A 25,292-nucleotide genomic window follows, 5' to 3' on the forward strand; every position below is an offset into this window, starting at 1 on the left:
GCATTGAATGTTTCTGGGAAGTGTTTGTGTTGCTCCTGGGTCCTGGGTCATTAAGCGTGGGATTAAACCCCAGCTGCAGCTCTCTCTGCGAACCGGCTGCTGCTCACTGCAATCATGTCGAAGCAGCTCTTGTTGGTGTTAAAATGGATGAAGAAAATAATTAATTCTGCCTCAAAGGAGGAATTGTTTGCTTCCGATCCGACGCGCTAAATATAGGATGATTACTTTTAATGTTGTAACATGCTTAACACGTCAAGAAACTGCACCAGGAATGAAAACTGCTCGCCAAAGAGGATTGTACGTATGTTTGCGCTGACGGGTTGAAGGTAAATAATAAACAAGGTCCAATCAAGAAGATGGAGGAAAAACAGTTTAAGTGCCCTCAAACAACCATAATGTCTCATAAAGCTGTAAGGAAGTGAAAGAGGTGGACACTTTGTATGTAGGTCACTGGGTATGTATCGGTACCTCACAGGACGGTTAAAAAGTGACGTCAGGAGCTGTTTAGATCTGTGAGATAAAAACTGATCTGTGATCCCTCTCTTATTTTAACTACCAAAGGAGTTATCCGTCTCAGACACTCCCATTCAGCATCATTACTCCAGTCTGTAGTAGAGGCTGACAAACACGGTGAGGAGTTTGCAGCTGAGGACACTCAGATGACCTGCACAGCTCATTAAAGGCTCTGTGAGGAGTTTACATGTGACCTAGAAATAGCCTCACTTTATATATTCGCCTGCTCATCTCAACACTGAGAGTGAGGTTATCAACACAAAAATCTGTGTTTTCTGAATTCTGTTCCTCAGTTTCGTGGTCGGATTCTCCTGGGAGAACATGAATGGAGTGACGTCTGTGAGCCAGACAACTCCAGCTGTGCTGCTATACAGTCTTCCTTTAAGTATTTGTTCAGCTGTCTTTGTTGTCAGTTTTAAAAAACTTTTAAAGATGCATTTATTTAAGCAGGCTTTCAACTCTACCTGTACAAATTAATGTTTTATCTTTTGTTTGTTGTCTTTCCTGTTTGACATTTTCAATATTTTTTTTGTGTTCTTTTGATCTTATTTTATAGTTTCTGTAAAGTACCTTGTGATTCTGTTCCATGAAAGGTGCTTTACTTAATAAAACGTACTTACTTATTTAGCAAGGGGTGTAACGGTACATGTATCCGTGCCAAACTGCTCCATAAGGCCGTTGGGTTCAGCACAGTGCTGTATTTGAACGAGTACAGTAAGTTTACGTTAGCCACTGCACATGGCTCTTTAATATTCACGTGAGTACTTGTCTATGATTGGCTGAGCAGGGAAGGTGTTTTAATATTCATGAGGAAAGTGGTCTGTGATTCGTGCTTTGTGATTATGTGCATATCATGTGGACGTAAGGGCTCACGGTGAGCCAAGCAGAAGATGAATATCAAAGAGCTTCTGTAGCCACAGGAGCTTGTGTCTGAATTGTGCATCATGGCTGCTGCAAACGACCAACCGGAGCTTGAAGAGCCTCCCCCCTTGCTGTGTTATGGCAAGTTTTTGGTTTAATAAACATGCTAAACAAGCAAATGGTTTTGTGTTGTTCCATACTGTACCGAAAATGTACCGAACCGTGACCCTAAAAACGAAGGTACGTACCGAACTGTGATTTTTGTGTACCGTTACACCCTATTATTTACACATATCACATGTCCCACTCATCATAATTATTTTCCAATCACATCCTCTGCCTCCCAATTTGGCGCTCTATTTAAACTGGGAATCTCCCATCTCTCCCTCTACCTGTTAATGCCTCTGATGCTCTGCATTGCCTCATGTTTCGTCCATGCTGCTAGGGATGGCTACTGAATTAGGTACTTTTATTGATACTGACTGAATTCCATCTGTAGTGCCGAGGAATTCAAAAGGTACCATGTTTGGGTACCTAAATGCATCCTTGTGACTCTGAGAAAGTGGAAAAGAAGGCGAATTTCCATGCTGGACATGAAAACAGCATTTCAGGTTTATATATTAAGAATAAAATGTTAAATAAAAAAAATGATATTTTATTATTTAATAAATGTATAGCTTTTACCACATATAGAAACATAAAAGTACCAAATACTGGTACCATTGAGTACTGATACCAATGGCCAGCTACCAGGCATCAACACTCTATTGTTTCAAATGCGAAAGGTACCCATCCCTACCCACTGCCACCCCAGGAACCACACGCAGGCTCCGGAGGGCTCATGGCTCTTCAGTGTCTCCATGCATAATGATTTCTTGGATTTGTTTTGTAGTAATGGTGGACACTAGAGTTGGGCTGTCAGACAGAAAAAGGAGGTCAGCACAAGCATGGGCTTTAACACAGGTTGAGCTACCAACCCACAGTCAGTAGTTATTCTGCAGTGGTCTGTTCAAACTTGAGAGTCTATCAATAAAATGAAGAGTGAGGTTATGTTAGCTCTGCTTGGTGAGGTTGGAGCTGGTAGATGAGCACTGGTAGGACATAACCAGGATTAACTAATGTTACAGACACGTCTCAGAGCACTGCGCTGTGAGGAACACTAATTAGATAGTCTGTTCATCTTCTAGATGCTAAACTACAAACTGAGTTTACAAAGTTTGATTGTTGTCACCTTCCAAGCAATCGCTCTACATAACTACAAATAAAGTTTTCCTGTACAACTCAACTTTTTTCATTAAGCACTTAAAAACAAAGATCTGTGCATGACAAAGACAAGTAATGTTAAAAGATCTGCACTCTGTAAAAAATGCACATTACAGCCAAAGTCATGTCTTTATAACAGTGGAGTCTTTGTTTTGGCTAACACAACCGATTCCAGGTCCCCACAGCGCTTTTTAGTACATTTTCTGAGCATTTTAGCAATTTTCTTTATTATTCAGGTGATATCGCCCTGAGCTAGCGATAGACTCATGGTTGATTTCTCCCAGCTCCTTGTCTTTTAGTTTGGAGTGGGTTTAGGAGAAGAACTGCGAGTCAAACAGACAACTGTTGGACAACAGAGCTCATAACTCTTAGAGGAGTGGAGGTTGGTTGACTGATGTTTGTTTTTTTTTTAGCTGTTTTTGAGATCCTGCATCTCTCTGACCTTGGTTGGGGTATCTTTTGCATGTTTTTGCACTTGCATTAAAAACAAACATGCTTTTGCAAAAGCAAGTTTGATACTAAATCACATTTTAGGAAATTTACGACAACCTCATCAAGCTGAGGAGTGATCAACCTTTGCCAGAGGTCACCCCTTCCATCCTGCATGGAGAACATAGATGCCCCACACAGAAATGTCACCTACCTCGAAGCAGTTGCTGCTTGTGGTTGAGGCAGTCCCTCTCAATCGTGGCGAGCTCGTGTTTGTGTTGCTGGATGATCTTCTTCAAGGCGCTGTCTAGGTCCTGCTGCTGTTTTTGAAGAAACTCCTGTTCCTGCACAAAGGATGATGGGAAAACAGGTCTAAGATGAGTTTACATCATGCAGAGAAATCAGACTCAACATCGAGATGAAATCATAAACCTGTATCCAGATATATCTCCACCCTAATGATGAAGCAAAGAAACAAACAAATGCTTTTTGAATCCATCATAGAGAGCAGTATGATGTTTGAGTGTGTCTGCAGGCAGGTTAGGCCCAGATTGAGTCGATGCACCACACACATTTACAACCAGAGATAAAGACTACTTCACCTGTAAGTCCCATTAATCCGGCCTACTTTACTCGCCCCATACACAGGAACCTCGTGTTTGCACGCTAGTGTGGCACTCAGAGACATGCATGAAACACTTTCAGGCTTCCTGCTTTAGCATGCCTTGAAATGTTTTTAGAAGTGACAGTGTGGAATCAAAACTCAGCAAATTTTTAGAGAAAATGAAGACGAAAACAATGACGTATGAATGTTTTGGGACTTGTTAATATGACCAAAAAAAGCTGTTTTTTTGTTTTAGAATTTGTATTGCTCTTTTGTTCTTTTGTTTCTCATGAAAACATTTTTTGTTATTTCCAAGCCAAGACTCTTTGTTGCTGTTTTGTTCCAGCTTTGTCTGTTCTTTATTCAATTATCTAGCTTTATAACAAAGTATTTATACTTGTCTGGATTTGCCTGTTTTGATTTATTTGTTTTTGAACTGGGCTGTAAAAATCAGGCGCATAATTTGAAATTTTGAGACTTTTCAAGAGACTAAACACCACACATCTACCACGTCTTTACTTCAGGGGTTGTAGAAGCCTATAACATAATAATGACCTATTAACGTTATAACGACCCAGAACGTAATAAATTTGGCCTTTTTAAAATGTAATAGGCCCAAACCGTAAATGACCAATAACGTAATAAAAATCCTGAACCTATAACTTTATACCTTTTGACCAATAACACAATAACTTACTACGTTATTGGCCGTTTTTTACGCTATGGGCCTGATGCAAAAAAAAAAAAAACCCTTTGAAAATGTAATAACTGAGCCAATAACATAATAACCTGCCAAGAGTGTAATACATTTGCCCTTTCTGACAATGTTAAAGGCAAAACACATAAAAACCGACCATAATAGGGTATAGCATATCAGTTAGTGCCTCAAAAAAGTTCTCATTTTTGTCATGAAAAATGCAATCTTTATTAAAACTCTGTAATAGTTGTCCCTTAAATCTACTATATTTGTTATGGCTTGCGTTCAAGACAAAGATAAATAATACAAAAATTAAACAATAAATAACAAAATTGAGTTCTGGTCTCAACAACTTTAGATCCTGAACTGAACAATAGAACAATAGAACTGAACATATTTAACATGAGCACAAAAATAATGAGGATTACTGTTCCCTTTTCTTACATTTAAACATTAAAAAAAATCTAATTCAAATTATTTTCTACATTGAAAAAACACACCAACTTGTCTTTGGCAAACATCTCTTAAAGACCAGTAATTACATTTTCAAAGGGTTATTTTTTTTGCATCAGGCCCATAACGTAAAATATGACCAATAATGTAATAAGTTATTGTATTATTGGTCAAAAGTTATTACATTAAAGGTTCAGGACTTTTATAACGTTATTGGTTAGTTATTACGTTATAGGCCTATTACATTTTAAAAAGGCCAAATTTATTACGTTATGGGATGTTATTATGTTATGGGTCATTATTACTTCATGGGCTTCTACAGGGGTTCTCAAACTTTTTTTGACCACAGACTCATTTCAGGTGCAAGTTTTTTTAAGGACCCTCCAATTATTGTAGCATACATGAGCATAATGCTAATACTTTGTAATAGTGAACTAGTGCTTTGCAACAATAGAATAGGCTACATTTACACTGTCCAAGTAATTTGTTTCAAATTGAAGGAAATGTTGACTCCAGCTGCTTTTTTTGTTTTGCTTTTCTTTTTCTATCATTGCTCACTGTGAAGTGATAAATATGTTATGATCATCACAGAACTGATCTCATGGCACAAAACTAAATTAGGTAGGACTATTGGAAGGAAGAGCTGATTTTAGAGGTGCAGAGATCCCAGTTAGCTGATCTGCTTTTCAGTGATATATAGGGTTTCCTCCAGGATTTTTTGAAACTGTGGGGGAAGTTTGTTCAACAAAAGCTGGAGGAAAACTCCTCTGTTGAGCTTTAAAGAATTAGAGGAAAGATAGTCAAACTACGATGTCTGTCCCTAAGAGACAGCTGAAAGGTGACTCCTGTAGGAGCGTGAAGTGGATTACGTTCAGTTGATGTGTAATATGCGCGAGTGGATTCACCGTGACTCATGAGATATTTATGATTTGACTTGCATCATTACAGCATATATAGCATAAAGCTAGATTATAACACGTGCCAGTAAACATTGATTAATCAATAGATTGTCTCCAGTAAATGTATTTTATGTGCGTGCATCAGGTGGAACACCACCATTTGCAATGATGAAAGCTGAGAGTTGTAAGCTGCGTAGACCTGCCTGAGCTCTGTCTCTTATTGGTTTTGATATGATCCTCACAAGTGTGAGTTTTGGTCAAGGCAATTTTTGTTGCATGTACAAGAACCCTGTTCAGTATAATTTACATTTGAAACATTGAAAAAAAAGGCTGTATTTCTGAAGGCCTGGCGGCTTTTGTTTTACAGTGGCGGTGCATAAGCTATGGTTCGCAGACCCCTGTAACCCCTGTAAATGTGCTACACCCCACTTTGGGAATCACTGCTTTACATGCTTCTGATGAATCAAAAAGAACCGAGGATAAAACAACTTAATTTTCAGGATCACATTCAGAGCTGTGTTGTAATCACTGCACAGTTAAGGCTTGGTGTTGGCCCGTCTCATGCTCTGATATACTGAAGAGATAATGTGTGTACTTCAAAGAGTTACATGTTCAGTTTTATGACACATGAGAACGAGGCCAGCTGGGGTTTCACTTACATCCTGTACAGGAACGCTGGCCTGAATCATAAAACAGGCCCCTCCCTGTGGATCAGAGTACATTACCTTCCTACACAGCGCTCCAAACACTGCACACACACTTTAACTCTGTGGGCACTGCACACTCAGGTAGGTGGAAGGTTATGAGAAGTCATAAAAATAAGTAATTCAAATAAACAGGGTGAATAACTTTCTAACACAGTTTGAAGTCTTTCCTGACCAAAGAGCTCAGCTGACAGGAACAGGTGGAGATCAAAGATCAAATTTCACAGCAAACCCAGACCTGATTACCTCTTCTTCCGGGGCCTGGAGCATATCCTCTTTAATACGTTTTATGATAGCGTTTGTCACATGCTTTGGGGAATTTCCCACCTCCTGTTTGGCCTGTGTTTGTGGCAGCCGTGAGCAAAAAGGGGAAAATAAAGTGGGACAAAAGCTGTGGATAAATCAGCACTGCTGGAGAGAATAAATGAGAGGTGGCAGGCAGACTAATTAAGCCTCTGTGCAGCTAAATACTGATTACGTAAACGCTTATAAGACAGATCAGAGGGCATGTGTGTGCAGAGGTATCAAAACAACCAGTCATAATATACAGGAAAAATGTGAGCTACCCCAACGTCCCAGCAGATGGTTTGTGGGTGACTTCTGTGGCATGAAGAAAACCGATTTCAGTGTACACGCTAACCTCTTTCTTGCGGTTCTTGAGCATGTTCTGGTACTTGGAGAGTTCTTTGTCCTGCTCGGCTTTGATGCGTTTGGCCTCGTCTCTGAGCCGGTTGGTGTGCTCCTGCTCCAGCCTCTCGATGGTCTGCTTCTGCTGGCGCTCCAGGTTCTCCACCTCCTGATCGTACTGACGTTTCTTACTCTGGGCAGGAGTAAAAAAGAAATGCAGTCAGACAGAGCAACTCTGTTCTTTCAAGAGTCAAAGCTAAGAGACATTTCAAACAAGCTGTCAACCTAACAGATGTTGAACAGAGGCCAAATAAACATCAGCAAATAATACAGGCAGGTACACACTACAGGATAAAGAGGCTAATTTCTCCCCTGACCTACTCCTTACCATCAAAGCCAGCAAAGGCCTGAGTGTCTGATGTTTGCAAACAACAAGGGGGCCGATTTTCCTGTTGAGTGGGGTGTGTCAAAGTGATTTTGTTTAGTCTGAGCTGCTTTGAAGGCCTCCAAATGAGGGATAATAAATAATGAACATATTTAATACTTGCAACTAAAAATCCAACAGTGTATATGGTGGTTTTTGTCTTGTTTTAAGTAAAAATTGTCTTTTTGTAGTCAATATGAGCCACATTTAACTGACCGTTCCAGAAAAATGTCTTGTTTCAAGTTTAAAAAAAAAAAAAAACGAGGTGTGAATTGCTTTTAACAATTAAAAAAATCTGCCATCGGAATAAGAACAATTTGCTCAAACTAGAATAATTTCTTATACGAGTTACTTTTCTCTTGTTTCACTGGGAGATTTTGTAACTTGTTACAAACAATTCAGACCTCATTTTTTGTCTTTTAATAACTCAAAATAAGACATTTTTCTGGACTAGTCAGGTAAATGTGGCTCATATTAAGTTTAAAAAGATATTTTCTACTGAAAATAAGACAAAAACACTTGATAAGAGTTCATTTTTCCAGTGCACAGCGTTTAATGTCATGTGTATCAGAACAAAAGCCAATCAAGACGCGAGCTGATTCACCTGACTGACAAAAGAAGTAAGAGAGGAAGGAAGCCCTGCTTTCTAAGCTCTCTGTAATACTTGTGACAATTTCCTCACCTCCAACTTCAGGTATCATGCATGCAGCCCCCATTCCTGCCGTCTCACGACTTTTTTCATAACCGTTTTCTTTTTTTTGTGTCTTTTAGGAATTTTAGAGGCTGAAAACAGCCGTCATTGGTTCCTTCTGCTTGTCCACCATGTTTGTTTACATCAAAGTCACGTTTTACTCCCCAAGATGTGGAATATTGAGCGTCAAGAAGCTGATACTCTGCTGAAGAATCGGTTAGTGTGTGGGGTCCTCTGCAGACCACACGCTAGAAGATCAGATGACAGAGACCTTGTGCGATTTGTTTTTTTTGTCGTTAAAAAGTGTGTGCTCTCTGTAGTGTGAAGGTTTGGCGAATCCCTTGAGATGAGAATGTTTAACTTTTAATTAGAGGTAGACCGATGTATCGGCCGGCCGATGTATCGGGCCGATATTTGGAAATTTGTCTCTATCGGCCATCGGCCATCGGCCATATTTTCTTTTAAAAAGCTGATTTTTGATCCGTTGTATAAAATGACGCAATTTTTGATCAGGCACAAAAAAGATGAGCACCTCAAACTTGTGGAACCACTTGGATACATTACATACTTTTGTTCAAATTATATTAATAAGTTTAAATTTCTTTTTTGACATTTTAAGAAGAGTGTGAATGTTTACTACTGCTTGTTACATTGTGTGTTTACTCAGACAAAATATGTCATTGTTTTGAAAGCTGAATAAATGTTCAGAGGACTGGACACTACTTGTTGTAATAGATTTCTTTTAGTTGCCCAGAAATTGCTGCGTTTCACTAAAATGTGATAAATATATATTTATTTAACAATCGGCCTGAATATCAAATTGGAAAAATCGGCTATGCATATCGGCATCGGCTGCCCAAATTTGGAAAGCATCGGCATCGGCCCCTAAAAGACCCATATCGGTCGACCTCTACTTTTAATTATTCAACATTAAAATTAGGGTTGGGTACCTTTCGCATTTGAAATGATACGGAACTGATTCCCGGTACCTGGCAATCAGTATCGATACTCAACGGTACCAATTTTTGGTACTTTTGTGTGTCTATGAGGTAAAAAATATCAATTTCCTTAATAATAAAATGTGAACTCTTTCCAATTTAACATTTTTATTCTTAAATGTATAACCTTCCAATGCTGTGTTCATGTCCAGAGTGGAAAATCACCTACTCTTTCACTCCCTCACAGTCACAAGGATGCATTTAGGTACCTAAACATGGTACCTTCTCATGTTATGTGAATCGGTACCCAGTACTTTTGACAGAGTTCAGGTGGTACCGGTAAAAGTACCTAATTCGGTGTCCACGTCTAATTAAAATAAGACACAAGGAGGATCAACGTGTTGCCGGGGACACAGCCAATCTTAAATAATCAAAAGACAGGAAAGGGAAAAAGAAAGAAGCAGCATTGGTCGAGTCTGTACCCGTCTGATTTGTAAAAGCTGTTCAGGTTTTGTTGGATGAGTATGAGGTCTTTTAAAACACAAAGTGTCAGCTTTAACACTCCTAAATCATACGACTCACTGTTGTCTCCTGTTCAAATCGCCTGTAGATCTGCTCCTTCTGCTGCTGCAGCTTGTTGCTGAGCTGCTGCTGAGCTCTCTGCTCCTCCTTCTGCAGGAGCCGCAGCTCCCTCAGCTCCTGGCGCCTGAAGAACAGGAGGGACAGGGAGGGATAGGGAGAGGATCATCAAGTTATGTGTCTTTTTATAGCATGTGGCGGCTGACAGTGGTGAGCTCTAACTGTCTACAAAGATTAACTCCACACAGGCAGGTTGGACGCTCAGGCTCCTGGTTACATATTTGCATGATTTTTGCATAAACAGACACACATGATGTATGCAAATGAGAGCAGGTGGAATAATACCTCAGGAATCTCATCTCCTCGTTCTTGGTATCATTGTCAGTGATGATCTTTGATGTCGTCACGCTGACTTCCACGCCATCCACAATGAATTTACGAGTCTTCTTCAGCGTCTTCTTCTGGCGCCTGGTGTCCTAGATAGAAAAAAAAAAAAAAAAGGAACAGCTTCTGGTTTTATCTGCAGCTCTGCAGGATGATAAACAGTCTGGTGTTTGTGGACTGAGAGTGTTACCTGTATGGAAACAGATCCAGGCTCTTTTGTCTTGGACAGAAAGCTGGAGATGGACAGATTCAGGTCCACACTGCTGTTATCAGCAACAGAGCCACTCCCTGAGTCTGAGTCTCTCTCCTTGTCGTCCTTAGCTTTGTCTACGATCGCCTTCTCAACAGCTTTCTCCTGTCCTGGGAGAGTCAATGTCATCTTCAGATGTTTGTAAGGGTCCTCCTCTTCCTCTGCTGCCACATCCATCTTCTCCTCCTGTGGAGACTGAGCGGCCTCTATGGTCCTCTGTGGACTGGTGGGAACCTCAGCTGTGTCGACCTCCTTTTCATCCTCCACAGACACCTCCAGGTTCTGCATGTCCTCAACAGGGACCTCTGTTTCACCCTCCCTTGGTGGGGTGTTCTCCACGCCTGTTTCCACCTTTCTGTCCTCAGCTGGAGCGGGTTTCCCTGCAGCAGGCTCCTCCACAAAATTGGTGTCCAGGACGTGGTTGGCCACAGGGACTGTGGCGGGTGTGGGTGTAGGTGTGGGCCCTGGCAGAATGGGCTCAGCCTTCTCAGGGACTGACTCCAAAATGGAGGGGGAGAGGGGGACCTTTTCATCCTCTGAGCTGGCAACGCTGACGTCGGAGGGAGCACGTTTGTGGCCCTGAGGGAGAGGTGAGAGGATCAGGGTTATAACGCTGTCTCCTCCAAACATCAGAGCACAGTGAAGACACACAGATGTAATGACCAGCCCCTGTTAGAAAAGTTGATAAAATTGAACCTTTGTTCTGCCAAACTAGGACGACTTCAAAACACCACATTTTAGTTGGGCCTTGAACACTTCACCACAGAGTGCTGTGATTCTTATGAGCAGTCTAAAACCTCATGTGGTTGTCTCTTCATTGTTTTGATAAGCTAGTGACATATTTAACTAAAAATGGACAATAAAAGATAAAACTTTTTTGCCTTTATGTATTTCTGACAATACACACTGAAAAACCTTTAAGCAATGTTAATGTAAATGTGCTGATATAATCATAACACTGAAGTGACACAGAATAAATCTAACTTCAGGCTAATTATAATGTCAAACAGGGATGAGATTTTAACCCAAAGATCTATAAATGTGCGTGATTCCTGCAGTTATTAAAATCAGGGGTGCACTGATCACAATTTTCTGGCCGGTCACCGATATTTGAAAAGCCTGACCTGCCGATTTGGGCCAATACAGATTTCTATTTTTTTTTTAACTGACAGCAAATACCTTCAATGTTCCAATCTTATTTTATTGAAAATCATTGAACAATACATGTGAAAAAATAAAATCTTTATGTTTTAACTTAAACAACCAATAAAGTATCCTAAATTTTAAATCTCAGACCAAAAGCAACAATGGCTGGCTGTCAGACCTTTCCGGAGGTATATAAGATCAGTTTCATATATGTGGATGGGCCGATCACTGATCCCTGATCACTGATCATCGATCACCTAAAATTAAGGAAATTGGCACAGATCAATTGGCCAGCTGATCGATCAGAGCATGTCTAATTAAAATGACATGAAATCCCCATAAAACAATCACAGATTATCCCAAAAACCTAACCAAGGAGCTCTGGAGCTTCAACAAATGGAAATCTTATCAAGTGTTTTTGTCTCAAGTGTTTTTAAGTGTCTTTAAGTAAGAATTGTCTCATTATACTCAATAGTAGCCACATTAAACTTATTAGTCCAGAAAAAATGTCTTATTTCAAGTTATTAAAACAAAAAAAATGAGGTCTTAATTGCTTGTAACAAGTTAAAAATAAATCTGCCAGTGGAACAAGAGAAAGTTACTTGTACTTAGACATTACCCTAGTTTTGAGCAAATTTTTGAGCAAATTTTTCTTGTTCCATTGGCAATTTTTTTTTCTTGTTACAAGCAATTCAGACTTAATTTTTGTCTTTAAATAACTTGAAACAAGTTTTTTACCTTAACTGATCAGATGAATGTGGCTGATATTGAGTATAAAAAGACAATTTTTACTTAAAATAAGATAAAAACACTTGATAAGATTTCAGTTTACAAGCCCCCCTGTTCTTCAGAAATGGCAAAGTCATGGTCAGGAAGGAGAGTGTTTTTGTGACAAACAAGTTTGTACTGTGTTTTTAGAGTCTTCTTTGGGTTGGAAGTTAAGTAGAGCTGTAATAAATGATTGTTTTAAAAAAGCTGTCAACTATTCCTGCACTGGCTTCCTGTGGCTCAGAGAATAGACTTTAAAACAGCTCTGCTTGTTTACAAGTCCCTTCATGGTTTAGCACCAAAGTACATCTCAGACATGCTAGAACCATATGAACCAACTTGGTCTCTGAGAACCTCAGGGAGGGGTCTCCTGCTGGTGCCCAAAGTCAGGACTGAACACGGTGAGGCTTCATTCCAGTTTTATGCCCCCAAAATCTGGAACAGTCTGCCAGAAGATGTGAGACAGGCCTCAACTCTGACAATGTTCAAAGCCCGGCTGAAAACAGTTCTGTTTAGCATTGCATACAACAACTGAAAGTATTTTATCTGCACTCTCTTCTTTTAATTTAATTAATCATTTTTAATGTTTTATGATGTGATTTTATGCAATGATTTTATTTTGCCTACTGTGATTTATTTTATGTTAGCTGTAAAGCACTTTGAATTGCCTTGTGTATGAATTGTGCTCTACAAATAAACTTGCCTTGCCTATTTACACAGTTTTCATTGGTTAATTGGTGTCTTACTGTTAAAATTGTAAAAATCCAGAACAGTATGCGCTAATTTATCAAACACCCTTAATCTTAAAGGCATTAAGGTTTTAAGAGTAAATCATGTCATTTGTCAGCGACGTTAATTTCACTTGATTTGACAGCCAAAGTATTTACTTGATAACTGATTAAAGATGATCAGTTAACTTTTGTAACAGAATAAAAGCACAGATATGAAGTATGCGTCTCTCTGAGCTGAAAGGTTGGAGTTCATCAAAATAAGTACAGCGTGCTTAATGAACGTAACACTATCTGAGGAAGGGGAAGAGATCTTTTAGTAAGTGTTTACACACCAGATGTGCTTCTGTCTCTTCTTCTTCTTCCTCCTCTTTGTGCTCCTCAATTTCCTCTGTGACCTCAGCCTTGGCTTCAGCGATGAGCTCCCTCAGCGGCTTGCTGTCCGTCACGGTGGACAAAAACGAATGCTGGGAAAAAAATCAATAAATGAACAACATAAAATGATTAGAAAAAAGGATTTCTTAACACTCAGCGCTTTGCATGTTAAGTTAAACCAAACTTTCATCTTAAAGACCTGAGCTGGTTTGGCAGCAAAGCCTGGACACTAATCCCACAGATCTGGAGATATAAACTGCCACCACAGTTACAGAACGACTATTTTTAACTATTCAACAGAGCAAAGCGAACAAACTTCCAAAACTTCCAAACTTCAAACAATATTTGAAAATGGTTCACACACTTTCATTCCTGCATCTTTCTCTCACTCTGTTTCCCTCTCGTCGTTTAACGTCAGTCTGACTTACTTCACCAAATCAAACAAATTAATCAGGCTATTATTCAATCAGCTAACTTGGCTTTTAACTGGGGTGACACCAAACACACTGCATCTACGCCTCTCAGCTCTCACCTTTTGCGGCTTCGCAATCTGTTGAACATATTCTATGGCCGGCCTGAGTATGTGCAGCTTCTTAGATATTAAAACGTTCATCGATGGCAGACCGCTGTGTGGTATTTTGAAGCCCATTGACTCTTCCTCCTCAAGCACAATCCTCCAGGTGTAGCGTTGTAAAGTAATTCCAGTGTTTGTGTGTGTGAGTGTCCTCACTGCCTCTCTGTCTGTAAGTGGCTCTGACCTGGTGAGCACCTTAAACCCAGTGGAAAAAGAAAAGCCTGAGCAGCTGACGTCAGCTCATGCACAGAGGGATGAGTGTCAATCTTGCTGGGACACACGGTACAGTGCTGTGACACAGACCTGACGGCACGCAGGTAAGAAGATGCCAACCAGGAGTTTTTCGTTCTCTGCGTGGTAGGTGGGGCATGGGCGTGGTGTGGGGTGGGCAGAAGCACATCACATCATATCAGTAACAAGCTGCTGAGCTGGGAGAAATCGCACGACCTATACAATCACACAACTTACAACTTCATCTGCTCACTTTCATCCAGTTTTCCACCTACATACACCTACGCCTTCACCTCTGGCCCCTTACTGCACGCACACGCTGGCCTTCTCTGATTCTAGCTATATGTGTCTGCTTGGATATATTTGTCCCCTTATTAGCATGTAACATAAACCTGTTCAAAACACCCTGTGTTTTCTGTTTCTCTGCTTTGATAACTCCAGCTAAGCTTCACATGCACAAGTCTTCTTGATCATGACAAAGTGCATCGAAAGAATAAAAATCAGTGGAAAGAAACGTCTGCACTCAACCAGGTTTACTCACAGATAAAAGCAAAAGAAATCAAAGTGTCTGTGTATTAACACACTCATTAATTAAATTTAAAAGTATAAGGTAAAAAAGTTTAAAATAACTTCACAATATCTTTCTGTTTCTGCAGGGTGTGACTGAATTTTAAGAAACCTCTCAAGGGATCAGGGTAAAAGGATAAAGTAGGGTCAGAGCCTGAATGTTTAATCGTCGCCTGCAGAGTGAATTTGTATAGAAATTTACAAGTAAACCTGCAACCAATTATAACTGACAGGATGCCTGAAAGAGTTGTGATGATACAGGATTATGTAAAGTCATACCTGTAGCAATTGCGCGGCGCTCCATCTGCTGTCAACATGCTTGTCAAGACACCGCCTCAAGAAATCGCTGAATTCTGGGGACCTTAGGGTTAAAATGGAAAACATTCAACTTATTTATTTTGCCATAAACGTGCAAAAAAAAAAGAAATGTGGTACTACTTAATTAGACGCATTTCCATTACACCTAGAAATGGGGAAAACCTAAATATCACAATAAGAAATGGCCACATCAAAATTTAAAATGACCTTTCAAATTCTGATAAAAAGTTTTTACGCTCTCATAAAATGTTTTTTCAAAAGTTTCAACATTAAAGTTAGAGTCTGCAGGATTATTCTTAAAAAATAGGATGTCACCTTTACAGGAATAATCCTGCTTAATCATGTCCTACAGGCCTCTATACATGTGTGTCAGTATCTGTCTACCTAAACCCCTCCCTCTGCCGGTCTGTTGTCATTCTGGTTGTTTTAGGACATTTCTGAGCAGAGAGTAGATGTGGCTACCTCAGCCAATCACGGTGCGTGACTTTGCCTTGTGATAATAGCGGGTGGACTAAAGTTATCCTGAGTGGCCACGGTAGTGGAGAAAGAAAAACACAATCAAAGTGAAACAAAACTACAAATAAATAAGGCTTTTTTCCTAAATGAGGGTGAAGTTTGGCTTGACTTTAACTCGCTTGTGGCCACTTGGAGAGCTAGGGATGGGTACCTTTCACATTTAAAACAATACAGTACCGATGCCCGGTACCTGGCAATTGGTACCAGTACTCAACGGTACCAATTTTCGGTACTTTTTTGTGTTCATGTGGTAAAAATATATATATTTTTTAATAATAAAGTACACTTTCTTTTTCAATTTGACACATTTCCTCTTCAATACATAACCTTGCAATGCTGTGCTCATGTCCAGCATGGAAAATCACCTACCCTTCCACTCCATCACAGTCACAAGGATGCATTTAGGTACCTTCACATGGTACCTTTTGATTTCACCTGAATTGGTACCCGGTACTTTTGACAGAATTTGGTTGGTACCTATAAAAGTACCTGATTGGGTACCCATCCCTATGGAGAGCAGCATGGGATGAAGAGTGACCTAAGTTAGCTTTCTGCTAACCTGATATGTGTAAAATACCCGTGATTATCTTGTGCTAACATGCAAAGTTTGGTGCAGGCCTCTCAAGTTCCATAAAGAAACAGCAGTGCTACAGGTGATTACTGGGCTAGTGATGTGTTCACATAGCTTTGGTGTGAGGCTGTGGGTGTGTGCTGCCGCTGGCACTGATCCAAAGAGGAGGAGCCCAGTTTGAATGTCGTGTTTACTGAAAAGTAACAAAATTTCCTCCAAGCTCTACCTTTGAAGTTTATCACAAGAGTACAATGGTAACACCTTTACCCTGCTAACACCACGATCCTCTCCCAAGTCCCTAGTACCAGGCCGCTGGCTCAGGTTCTGCTGTAAGTTCTGTGTTCAGTGCAAATGTTTATGTTCTTGACTGTCAGTGAAGGCAAAAGGAAGGCTGTGAATCGATCATAGTGCAGCAGGAGGAAGGGGTGAAGGTATTATGATTTTTATTCAATGTGCTGGACATTTAACTCAAGTTGTGAGCAATTCTAGTCGTTCTGGAAATATCAGCAAGGCATAATTGTACTTTATTGAAATTTCAGAAATACTGTTTTTATTCTGTGAAAAAGTGTAATAGAAACGCAGCTACTGATGTGATCATGTCTAAAATATTGATAAAAAAGTCATGCCAATAATTTCTTGAAAAACTAAAGCCTGGTGATCCAAACCAGGGACAATTTTCTCTTTCCTGATGGAGGGATGGAGCTCTGGGTGATGACTCACCAGCGTGACGGCTGCATCAAAGTGGGAGGGTCTGCTTTGGCTATTTTCAGCAAAACTCTCATGGGGTTCATCTCGTGATTGGGCGGCTCGACCTGTGCCAACTCAATCAAGGTGACCCCGAGGGACCAGATATCAGCCTTGTAGTCATACGGGCGGTCTTTTGATGTCTCGCACATCACCACCTCTGGAGCCATCCTGGAAGGGAAGAGAAGAGGTTCACGGAAAAGAAATATGAAGCTCATGGCTGTTTACTGGATAATGTGATAACAAAAAACTTAAAAAAAAAGATTCCCAGAAATCATCAGAATAATTGATTGAGAAACTTTCTCTGTGCTCTTTGCTCTCACCAGTACGGCGTTCCAATAAAAGAATCTCTCCTCTGCAGTGTTTTGGTGTTTTTGGCAGACACACCGAAGTCAGCTGGAAGACATGTGATACAAGGAAAACAGGAATTAGCCATGAGACGGTGGTCTTACTGTCCCCACGTGTTTTCCAACCGCAGCCATACTGATAAAGTTATGGGTAGGAAAAAAGTCTTAAGCAGTGTTGGTATGATATGCTTTGAAAACCTTCCCACATATGCAGAATGACATCATGTTCTGTATGCCTCATGTGTGAGTAATGCCTCTTTGTTGTCCCCACCGGCAGATGCACAAGCACCTCTGTGTGTGTTAATCACTGGACAGACTGTTTGTTGTGTGTTATCGCTCTGAGCTTGTTACATCCACCAGCAATGACTCATATCCCTCTAAGTCAGCTACGTAACTGCATCTGCCGTGGATAAATGTCAGTGTACAAACTAAGAAGCAGCTCAAAACTATTAAAACAAGTTCATGTTTTCATGCTACAGAGGTCAATCAGCAGTATGCTTATGGCACAGGCTGAAGTTACAGCTGAATTGTGGCTGACAGAAATGAGGGAAAGATACTGAATGAGATTCAAACAAGCAGGAGCAGGTGCTCCAAAAACAACAGGAAGTTATTTTCCATGATGAGATTTTTTTGGGTTACCAACACAGCTAACAGTGTGATCTGGTGGTTTGACAGTTAAGGAGCAAACAAAGAACTTGAAAACAAACTCCTCTGTTATAAACTGAGAAGAGACATTTTAAAAAACTGTATGAGCCTAAATCTTCAAGGTAGCACTGAAACTTTCAAGAGGAATCATGCACACTTCAGCATTTATTTGCTGTTTGTTGTTTCTTTCCTTCAAGTCACATCTGTCCCTGACATGTCACTCCCTTATCACACAACACTTCCAGGAGGAAAACTAATGACTTCAGTCTTGTCTTGAAGTGGTTAATTCAGATGAAATTAAAAGCAGACCAGGAACATCCTGCTTTTCAGGGTGCTATCACTGCTTTTGTGCACAAGAAGCGACTGTTTAATGCACTATTCTGCACCAGCTGTAAAAGCCTTCCTCAGACCCTCGACGTTTTGGATAAGAGCTGTTTCCTGTTTATGTGTGCCTGTTTGCACTGGCACCAGCATGTCCAACCAGTGTGTGTGTGTGTGTGTGTGTGTGTGTGTGTGTGTGTGTGTGTGTGTGTGTGTGTGTGTGTGTGTGTGTGTGTGTGTGTGTGTGTGTGTGTGTGTGTGAGATAAACCATGCAATCTATATCTTTAGACATTCAGCTTTAAATAGAGATTAGCTGAAGAAGTGATTAAAGGGTTGTTGGGCTGAGGCTGGTTTGAAGTATTACTTTGAGAAGGCGATATGGCACAGTTGGAGGCTTCATGAAAAAAAAAAATAATAACACTGAAGTTGTTAGTAGGGATAGGTACCAAATTATATACTTTTATAGGTACCAACCAGATTCTGTCTGTAGTACTGATCAAACAGTACCATGTTTAGGTACCGAAACGCATTCTTGTGACTGTGAGAGAGTGGTAGAGTAGGCGATTTTCCATGCTGGACATGAACACAGCACTGCAAGATAGGGCTGAATGATTAATGAAATTGAAACTGACATTGCAATATGAAAGAGTGCAATTTTCATATCGCAAAGGCCGCAATTATAAAAACGTTCTCAGACCTGGAAAGGATATAGTAACTTGTACTTGTTCTTTCCTAAAACCAGCAAAAGTCAACATGCTGCTTTTTTTCTGGCAAAAAACCCTGTGAGCTACAGACCCATACTGTATAATGATTGTGGCTGTAAGAGCTATACCCATTGTTCACTTCATTCTGTCAGATTTGCTACTTTAACTGATGACTGGAGGTCAGTGAAATTCACAGAGTTCCTTTTCTTTTTCATGAAAAGTGCAGGAAAAATATGTTTATATGTTGCCACATTATAGAATGACTTAGTTCTTCTGATTAGTTAATAATACATGAGGTAAATGCAAAAAGGCAACTAGATTATTTTCAAAAATTGTTCAGCCCTACTACAAGGATATATGTTGATAAATATGAAGAGTTGAAAAACTTTGGGATTTTATTGTTCAACAAATTAATATTTATTGTCATGTAAGAACACAAAAGTACCAAAAACTGGTACTGTTGAGTACTGATACCGATTGCCAGGAACCAGGCATCTGTACCATATTGTTTCAAATGTGAAAGGTACCCAGTGGTTCCCTAATGGTGAAAGGAATTTCTCATTTATTTAAATATCCATCTTTGGATTTAGTGCTTAATGTCCACTACAAACAAAACGACCTAAACAAGGTATATGCTAAAATCCTGAGGTTGATTTCAATACCTTTTTAAGACTTTTTCAAAAACCTTTAAAAAAGTTTTAAGACTTTATCGCAACTTTCAGTTGTTGTTGGCATCCATTTTTTAACAGTTGTAGTTTACATTTTTACAGGAATCATGTAAGCTAAGGAGGAATAAAGCTTGAAAGAACAAATGAAACTAAAGGCAGGTTTATCGTCACTCCCCCAACAAGAAACAGCAGTTATTCAAGGCCAACTTGCTGAAGAAAATGAGAAATTATTTAATCATTTTTAAAATTTAGGACATGTGCCAGAGATTGTGTGATTTGCTTTAATGTTGTATTTAATTTCTCTTTATGAAACTAGAAATGACATTAATTTATAGCTGGCATTCATACCGCTCACAATCCTTATTGTTGTATTTTATTGTAACCAGAGTCTTTATGTATTTATTTTTTTCATTATTCTTTTTTATTTTTGTATTTTTCTACTGACTCTATCGATTTCTGCTGTTAACACAACAATTTTCCAGTTTGGGATCAATAAAGTCACTCTATTCTTTTTTATTCTATTCTATTTTAGAACTTAATCGGCTGAATGTTTAACGTCCCAGTCAGGGAACAGTTGCAAGGAGGAAAATAAATATTCATGGATATTTTTTGGGTCAACGCTTGAATACCTATGAAACTTAATACCTCATAAAACCACAATTAAGACTTTTTAATACTTTTTAAGGGCCTTTATTTTCCCAAAGTTGATTGATCAACTTTTAATACTTTTTAAGACCCCGCAGACACCCTGCTATATCTCTGAAAGCATCAGAAACATACAAATCAAAAACCAAACTCACCTCTCTAGAGACTAACCAAACATTTCAGGGAAATACAGCTTTTATGTCAGTTTTCTGCATCATAGAAAGTCTTCTGTGACAGGAGACAAAGCAGCGCCAGACTCAGGCTGTACTGAATGTTTACATCTTAATACCATAACTGTTCAGAGACTGACGTAATAAGGCTGATTTTCAAATTTTATATCACTAACACCTTTCTGGGATCTTTTTTTCATGCATACACCAAAATCTCTTTTCCAGCACATGACGAACATGCACACTGAAGCTATCTGGATAAAGGATGTGCCTGCAGCCACTAATATTCACTCCATTTTCCTTGATGGTGCCTGTGTAGCTTATAATGTTTTATGCTCCTTAATCCACTTTTATTTTTTTACACTCACTTTTATCTGCTGCAGAACCATAACCTGCATCTCTGCCAACTTTAAAGATGATCAGAGTGAAAATCATAATTGTTGCTTCCTTTCCTTTACAAAAGTATTCAACAAATTTAATCCTGTGCAAAGAATTCAAAACAGCACAAGATTCTCCTCATGACCACTTTCACATGCATGATGTTTCATGAAAAGGATCATGTGAATTTCCTAAGCTTCTTACATCAGGAGAGCCAAAATAACACTACAGACAAATTCAAAGGAGCAAAACTTTTTTTCTTTTCTGAGCTACAACTCCACAAGGTTTTAATTTAGAGTGTGTGAATGATACGAAACAACAAAGACTACAAAATATTTGGGACATGCGTGATAGCAGATCGTTCTTGTTCAGCCAAACACACACATCCTTTTTTCTGGACTCTGGATTAATTCATTTAAATTATAAAAATTGAGTAACTGTGTTGTAAAAAGCTGATTGTAAAACAAACCCTCTCGCTTTTCTCTCTTCACTTCATGGATGACAGTTTCTTCCACTTATTCTTCAACAATACCAATGAAGGCATGACAGATTTAGGGATGTATTCAAATAAATCCTGGGTATTAAAGCTGACAGGTTGAGAAGGATCTGTAACTCTTGCTTTGAGCGGAGTGGCTTAATAACTCCAGATTTTTTGGCAGGATATATTATTTAACAGCGCTGCCAGTGTGAAAATATCCTGACATGACAGATGGTTCATTAGCTACACTTAGAAACAAAGTTTGTAAACATATCACACATTTTTTGCTGGATTTAATTTTCTACTGCTTGTATTAAAACTCTAAAAAAGGCAGTTTAAAGAAAAAACACAAGGACAAATTTTGCAAAAGGAGCCTCAGAGGCGTTGGCAAATCCAGCTACTGATTAAGAAGTAAGGTTATTTTTTTAGGATGTTAATCATGAAGCTTCAACCTGCAGTTAAAATGATCAAAATGTTTCCTTTTCTCTGCAACAAAACTTAAGTATTTTATGTGATTTTTTTCTGTGATACTCTTTGGAATAGCTACCATTACTACGAACGGAGCTGTTCAGATTGTTTCTCTCTAAATTTTGAGATGTCCAATGACCAGAACTTAGGCCTGTCACGATAATCAATAAATCAATTGACCGAACGATAAATAAAAACGTCCTTGGTAAGTTTGCCAGCCTCGATAAACTGACACGTGCATGCATGTTTGTTTTCCTCCTCTCTTTCGACCAAAGAGGCTGAATGAGAAGGTGGCTCACTACGTCTATCTTTCCTAACATCAGGGTGCACAGGCTCTATAGCGGATTTAGCAGATTTATAGCAGAGTGAGCATCTGTCAAAAATGCGATCTTTGGGGTGAAGACGGGGCTGCTCGCGAGTACACACGGAGAGAGCTGAAGCGAGCGTCCTGAGGGGTAAGGAGGAAACACACGCTAATATGAGTGATGGCACGAAAGATACGGTTCTTAAGCCGCCTGCCACAGTCCTAGTGTGGGAATATTTTGTTTTTTATCAGAATGAACAAAGTTTGAGCTCATGAATACCAACAAGCTGATATGTCCCATTTGTTTGAAAATAGTGGCGACGAAGAAGAAAAAGGGGAGGTGCAGTGAAGCCTTGTTCTTTGACAATCCGCTCTTACTGAGGCTTTTGGTCGGCAAAGTAAATAGAAATAAAAGCACCAAATGGTGGGCGCTCAAAGACAGATACATTGCCAAAGAAATGCAGCCCTTCAATACGGTTGAAAGCCAGAAATGTTAAAAATGTTTGACAGACAGTACGGATTGACTGGGAAAAAGTACATGTTACAAACAATTCAGGAACTGTATAAACTTCCTTTTATTTAGGCTATAGTTTTTATTGTTGTTTTTATTTTTTTTTGGGGACTGTCGTTTTTTCTTTAGAGACAGGGTCGATGTTTTATTGTTTTTGATTAGTATTAATTATTTTCATTGAGATGTATTTCTTTCTAAAAGACAGTCCATTTCATATTCATTATATTTTTTTCTCTTTCTTGTTTGTTGAATTTATTATATTTTTTGTTTAATTTGTTTAATTTAAAAGATCCTGACCTTTTAATTACAGTTCAATAGTCTTAAGAAATTAAAGTTTCTTGCTTTTGATATGGTGTACTCACTTTATTATCCCATTTATCATAATTACATCAATGAAAAAAATGGAGAAAAATCAAAATAATATTGGCAATATTATCGTTTATCGGCAATAATATTTTGGAAAATTATCGTCTATCAAAATTTGTTATCGTGACAGGCCTACCAGAACTGATCATACGTTTCAAGGTCCAGGTACCAATGATCCAAATCTGTGAAGCTCCATCTTGAACTTACAGGAAGTAGTCAGATAAGGGTTCACTGGGGGCTTTTGAGTTATTTCTGTTGTTTCATAAGACATTGGATCTATTCATCACCAGTAAAATATGTCTACCACAATCATCATGGCCAAAGTGGATTAATACCCAACCCATGAACTTCTAGGACCAGAAAGACAGGGTTCATTTCCTGGTGTCAGAAACAGGATCTCCCTTTGCTTTCCTTACCCAGCTTGACGTCACCGTCTAGCGTGAGGAGGATGTTCCCGGCCTTCAGGTCTCTGTGGATGATGTTGTTATCGTGGAGATAGACAAGGGCCTGCAGAGTCTGCTTACACACCACCCGGATCTGGGGCTCTGTCAGGGGTCTCTCCAGTTCTGCAGGGGGGGACAAGGGTCACACAAACACATGCTCAGCATTCCTGAACCAGGAATTCACTAATGCAACCTGATCATAGATGGTAATGAGGGCTGAGCTGCGCTGGGTCTATTGATGGCTGGAGAATTTTATATGTGGGTATGTGGGTGGCCTTTAGAGGATTTGGTGAATAGATTTTTTTCACTTTTCTGTTTACTGCTGCACTAACTTAAAACCTGTATGCAAAGTGGAAATGCTGGCTCACCTAGCATGACTGCATCCACGGCGCCTCCTGCACAGAACTCAATGAGGATCTGCCGGTAAGGGGAAAAGAGACACAGGGTGATTTACAACAATGCAAAACAGGCATGTAAAACAGGGAGGAACACATACAGGAAGTGGTTGCAGGAAAACAGTTGTAAGTAGTGGTGTCAAAATGTACAAAGCCAAACTTATTCAACTTTTAATTTTTTAAATATTGCACATTTTTAAGAGTTTTCATTCATTGTTCGTTTTATGTTTCAGGGATTTTGTTCATGGGATGTTAGAACAGTAAACCTTGTTCTTCTGTTGAGGCATGATTTGAGGTGATATCCTTTGTAAATCAATGGACCAAGCCTTATTTGTACTGTACAGTGAATGTAACCAGCTGAATTTCTTTCTCGCATTCTTTCACTTTCAGTTTGTCCCAAGACGAGGAGCAGAGATCCTCAGGATGCTGGAGATTCTGTCTTTGCTTTTAACGGCCTGTTTTTATTTACAAAATAGGAGACAAATGTTCAGAAATGTTTATGTATACATATTTATGTTTAAAGTCTACGTTCATCCTGTAAACTCTGCTCCCGATGTTTGATCACTGTTTTTTTCTTCACTAAACCTCTAAGATTCTATTCTGTCTTTGCTTTTTTCTTCATTTTAAACTGTTTAACTCTCATATAACATGCAGTAAATTAGAAATATTTCTAGATATTGACATTTCTCAGTGTTCCAGAGAAATGGGCAAAAGCTAGGCCTGTCAAGATAACAAATTTTGATAGACAATAATTTTCCAAAATATTATTGCCGATAAAGGATATTATTGTCAATATTATTTTGATATTTTTTTTCCATTTTTTCATTGATGTAATTATGATTAATGGGATAATAAAGTGAGTTCACCGTATCAAAAGCAAGAAAATTAAATTTCTTAAGAGTATTTAACTGTAATTAAAAGTTCAGGATCTTTTAAATAAAATAAATGAAACAAAAAATATAATAAATTTAACAAACAAGAAAGAGAAAAAAATACAATGAAAATGAAATGGACTCTCTTTTAGAAAAAAATACATGTCAATGAAAATAATTAATACTAATCAAAAACAATAAAACATCGACCCTGTCTCTCTCTCTAAAAAAAATAAAAGAAACTCCAAAAAACCCCCCACAACAGCTTCGCCTGCTGTGCAGACAGGATCCAGGAGACAGAGACTGAACAGACTGCTGGGGAGGCTCAGTCCTGGACCCTGTGGAGGTGGAGACTGGCTGGGCTGGAGAGTGGTGGACGAGTGGTGGACAGGATGTCGTCATCTAATTTCTTATGGACCTTTTTGCACTTTCTATACTCTTTCTGACTTTTGTTTTCTTAAATGCTGCGGTGACTCCTGAATTTCCCCTCGGGGATAAATAAAGTATTTTATATTCTATTCTTTCTATTCTACAACAATATAAACTATAGCCTAAATAAAAGGGAGTTTATACAGTTCCTGAATTGTTTGTAACATGTACTTTTTCCCAGTCAATCCGTACCGTCTGTCCAACCTTTTTTAACGTTTCTGGCTTTCAACCGTATTGAAGGGCTGCATTTCTTAGGCAATGTATCTGTCTTTGAGCGCCCACCATTTGGTGCT

The 25,292-nt window shown here is 39.1% G+C and overlaps 1 protein-coding gene across 1 annotated transcript in view; it reads right to left on the bottom strand.

Annotated features, from left to right (window-relative positions):
* LOC141804397 (STE20-like serine/threonine-protein kinase) overlaps nt 1-25,292 on the bottom strand; it is a 45,595-nt gene that overhangs the window by 8,064 nt on the left and 12,239 nt on the right. Inside the window, exons 3-13 of the mRNA XM_074688800.1 lie at nt 23,672-23,720; nt 23,277-23,426; nt 17,178-17,250; nt 16,831-17,025; nt 14,985-15,066; nt 13,294-13,425; nt 10,257-10,895; nt 10,028-10,158; nt 9,686-9,809; nt 7,064-7,243; nt 3,281-3,410 (exon numbers count right to left, since the gene is read on the bottom strand). Of these exons, the coding sequence (XP_074544901.1) occupies nt 3,281-3,410; nt 7,064-7,243; nt 9,686-9,809; nt 10,028-10,158; nt 10,257-10,895; nt 13,294-13,425; nt 14,985-15,066; nt 16,831-17,025; nt 17,178-17,250; nt 23,277-23,426; nt 23,672-23,720 (1,885 nt within the window). The remainder of the gene's footprint in view (nt 1-3,280; nt 3,411-7,063; nt 7,244-9,685; nt 9,810-10,027; nt 10,159-10,256; nt 10,896-13,293; nt 13,426-14,984; nt 15,067-16,830; nt 17,026-17,177; nt 17,251-23,276; nt 23,427-23,671; nt 23,721-25,292) is intronic.

This window comes from Halichoeres trimaculatus, unplaced genomic scaffold (assembly GCF_033239565.1).
Source record: "Halichoeres trimaculatus isolate MK-OKI-2021-1 unplaced genomic scaffold, fHalTri1.1 fHalTri1_scaffold_2, whole genome shotgun sequence".
Classification (NCBI taxonomy): Eukaryota; Metazoa; Chordata; class Actinopteri; order Labriformes; family Labridae; genus Halichoeres; species Halichoeres trimaculatus.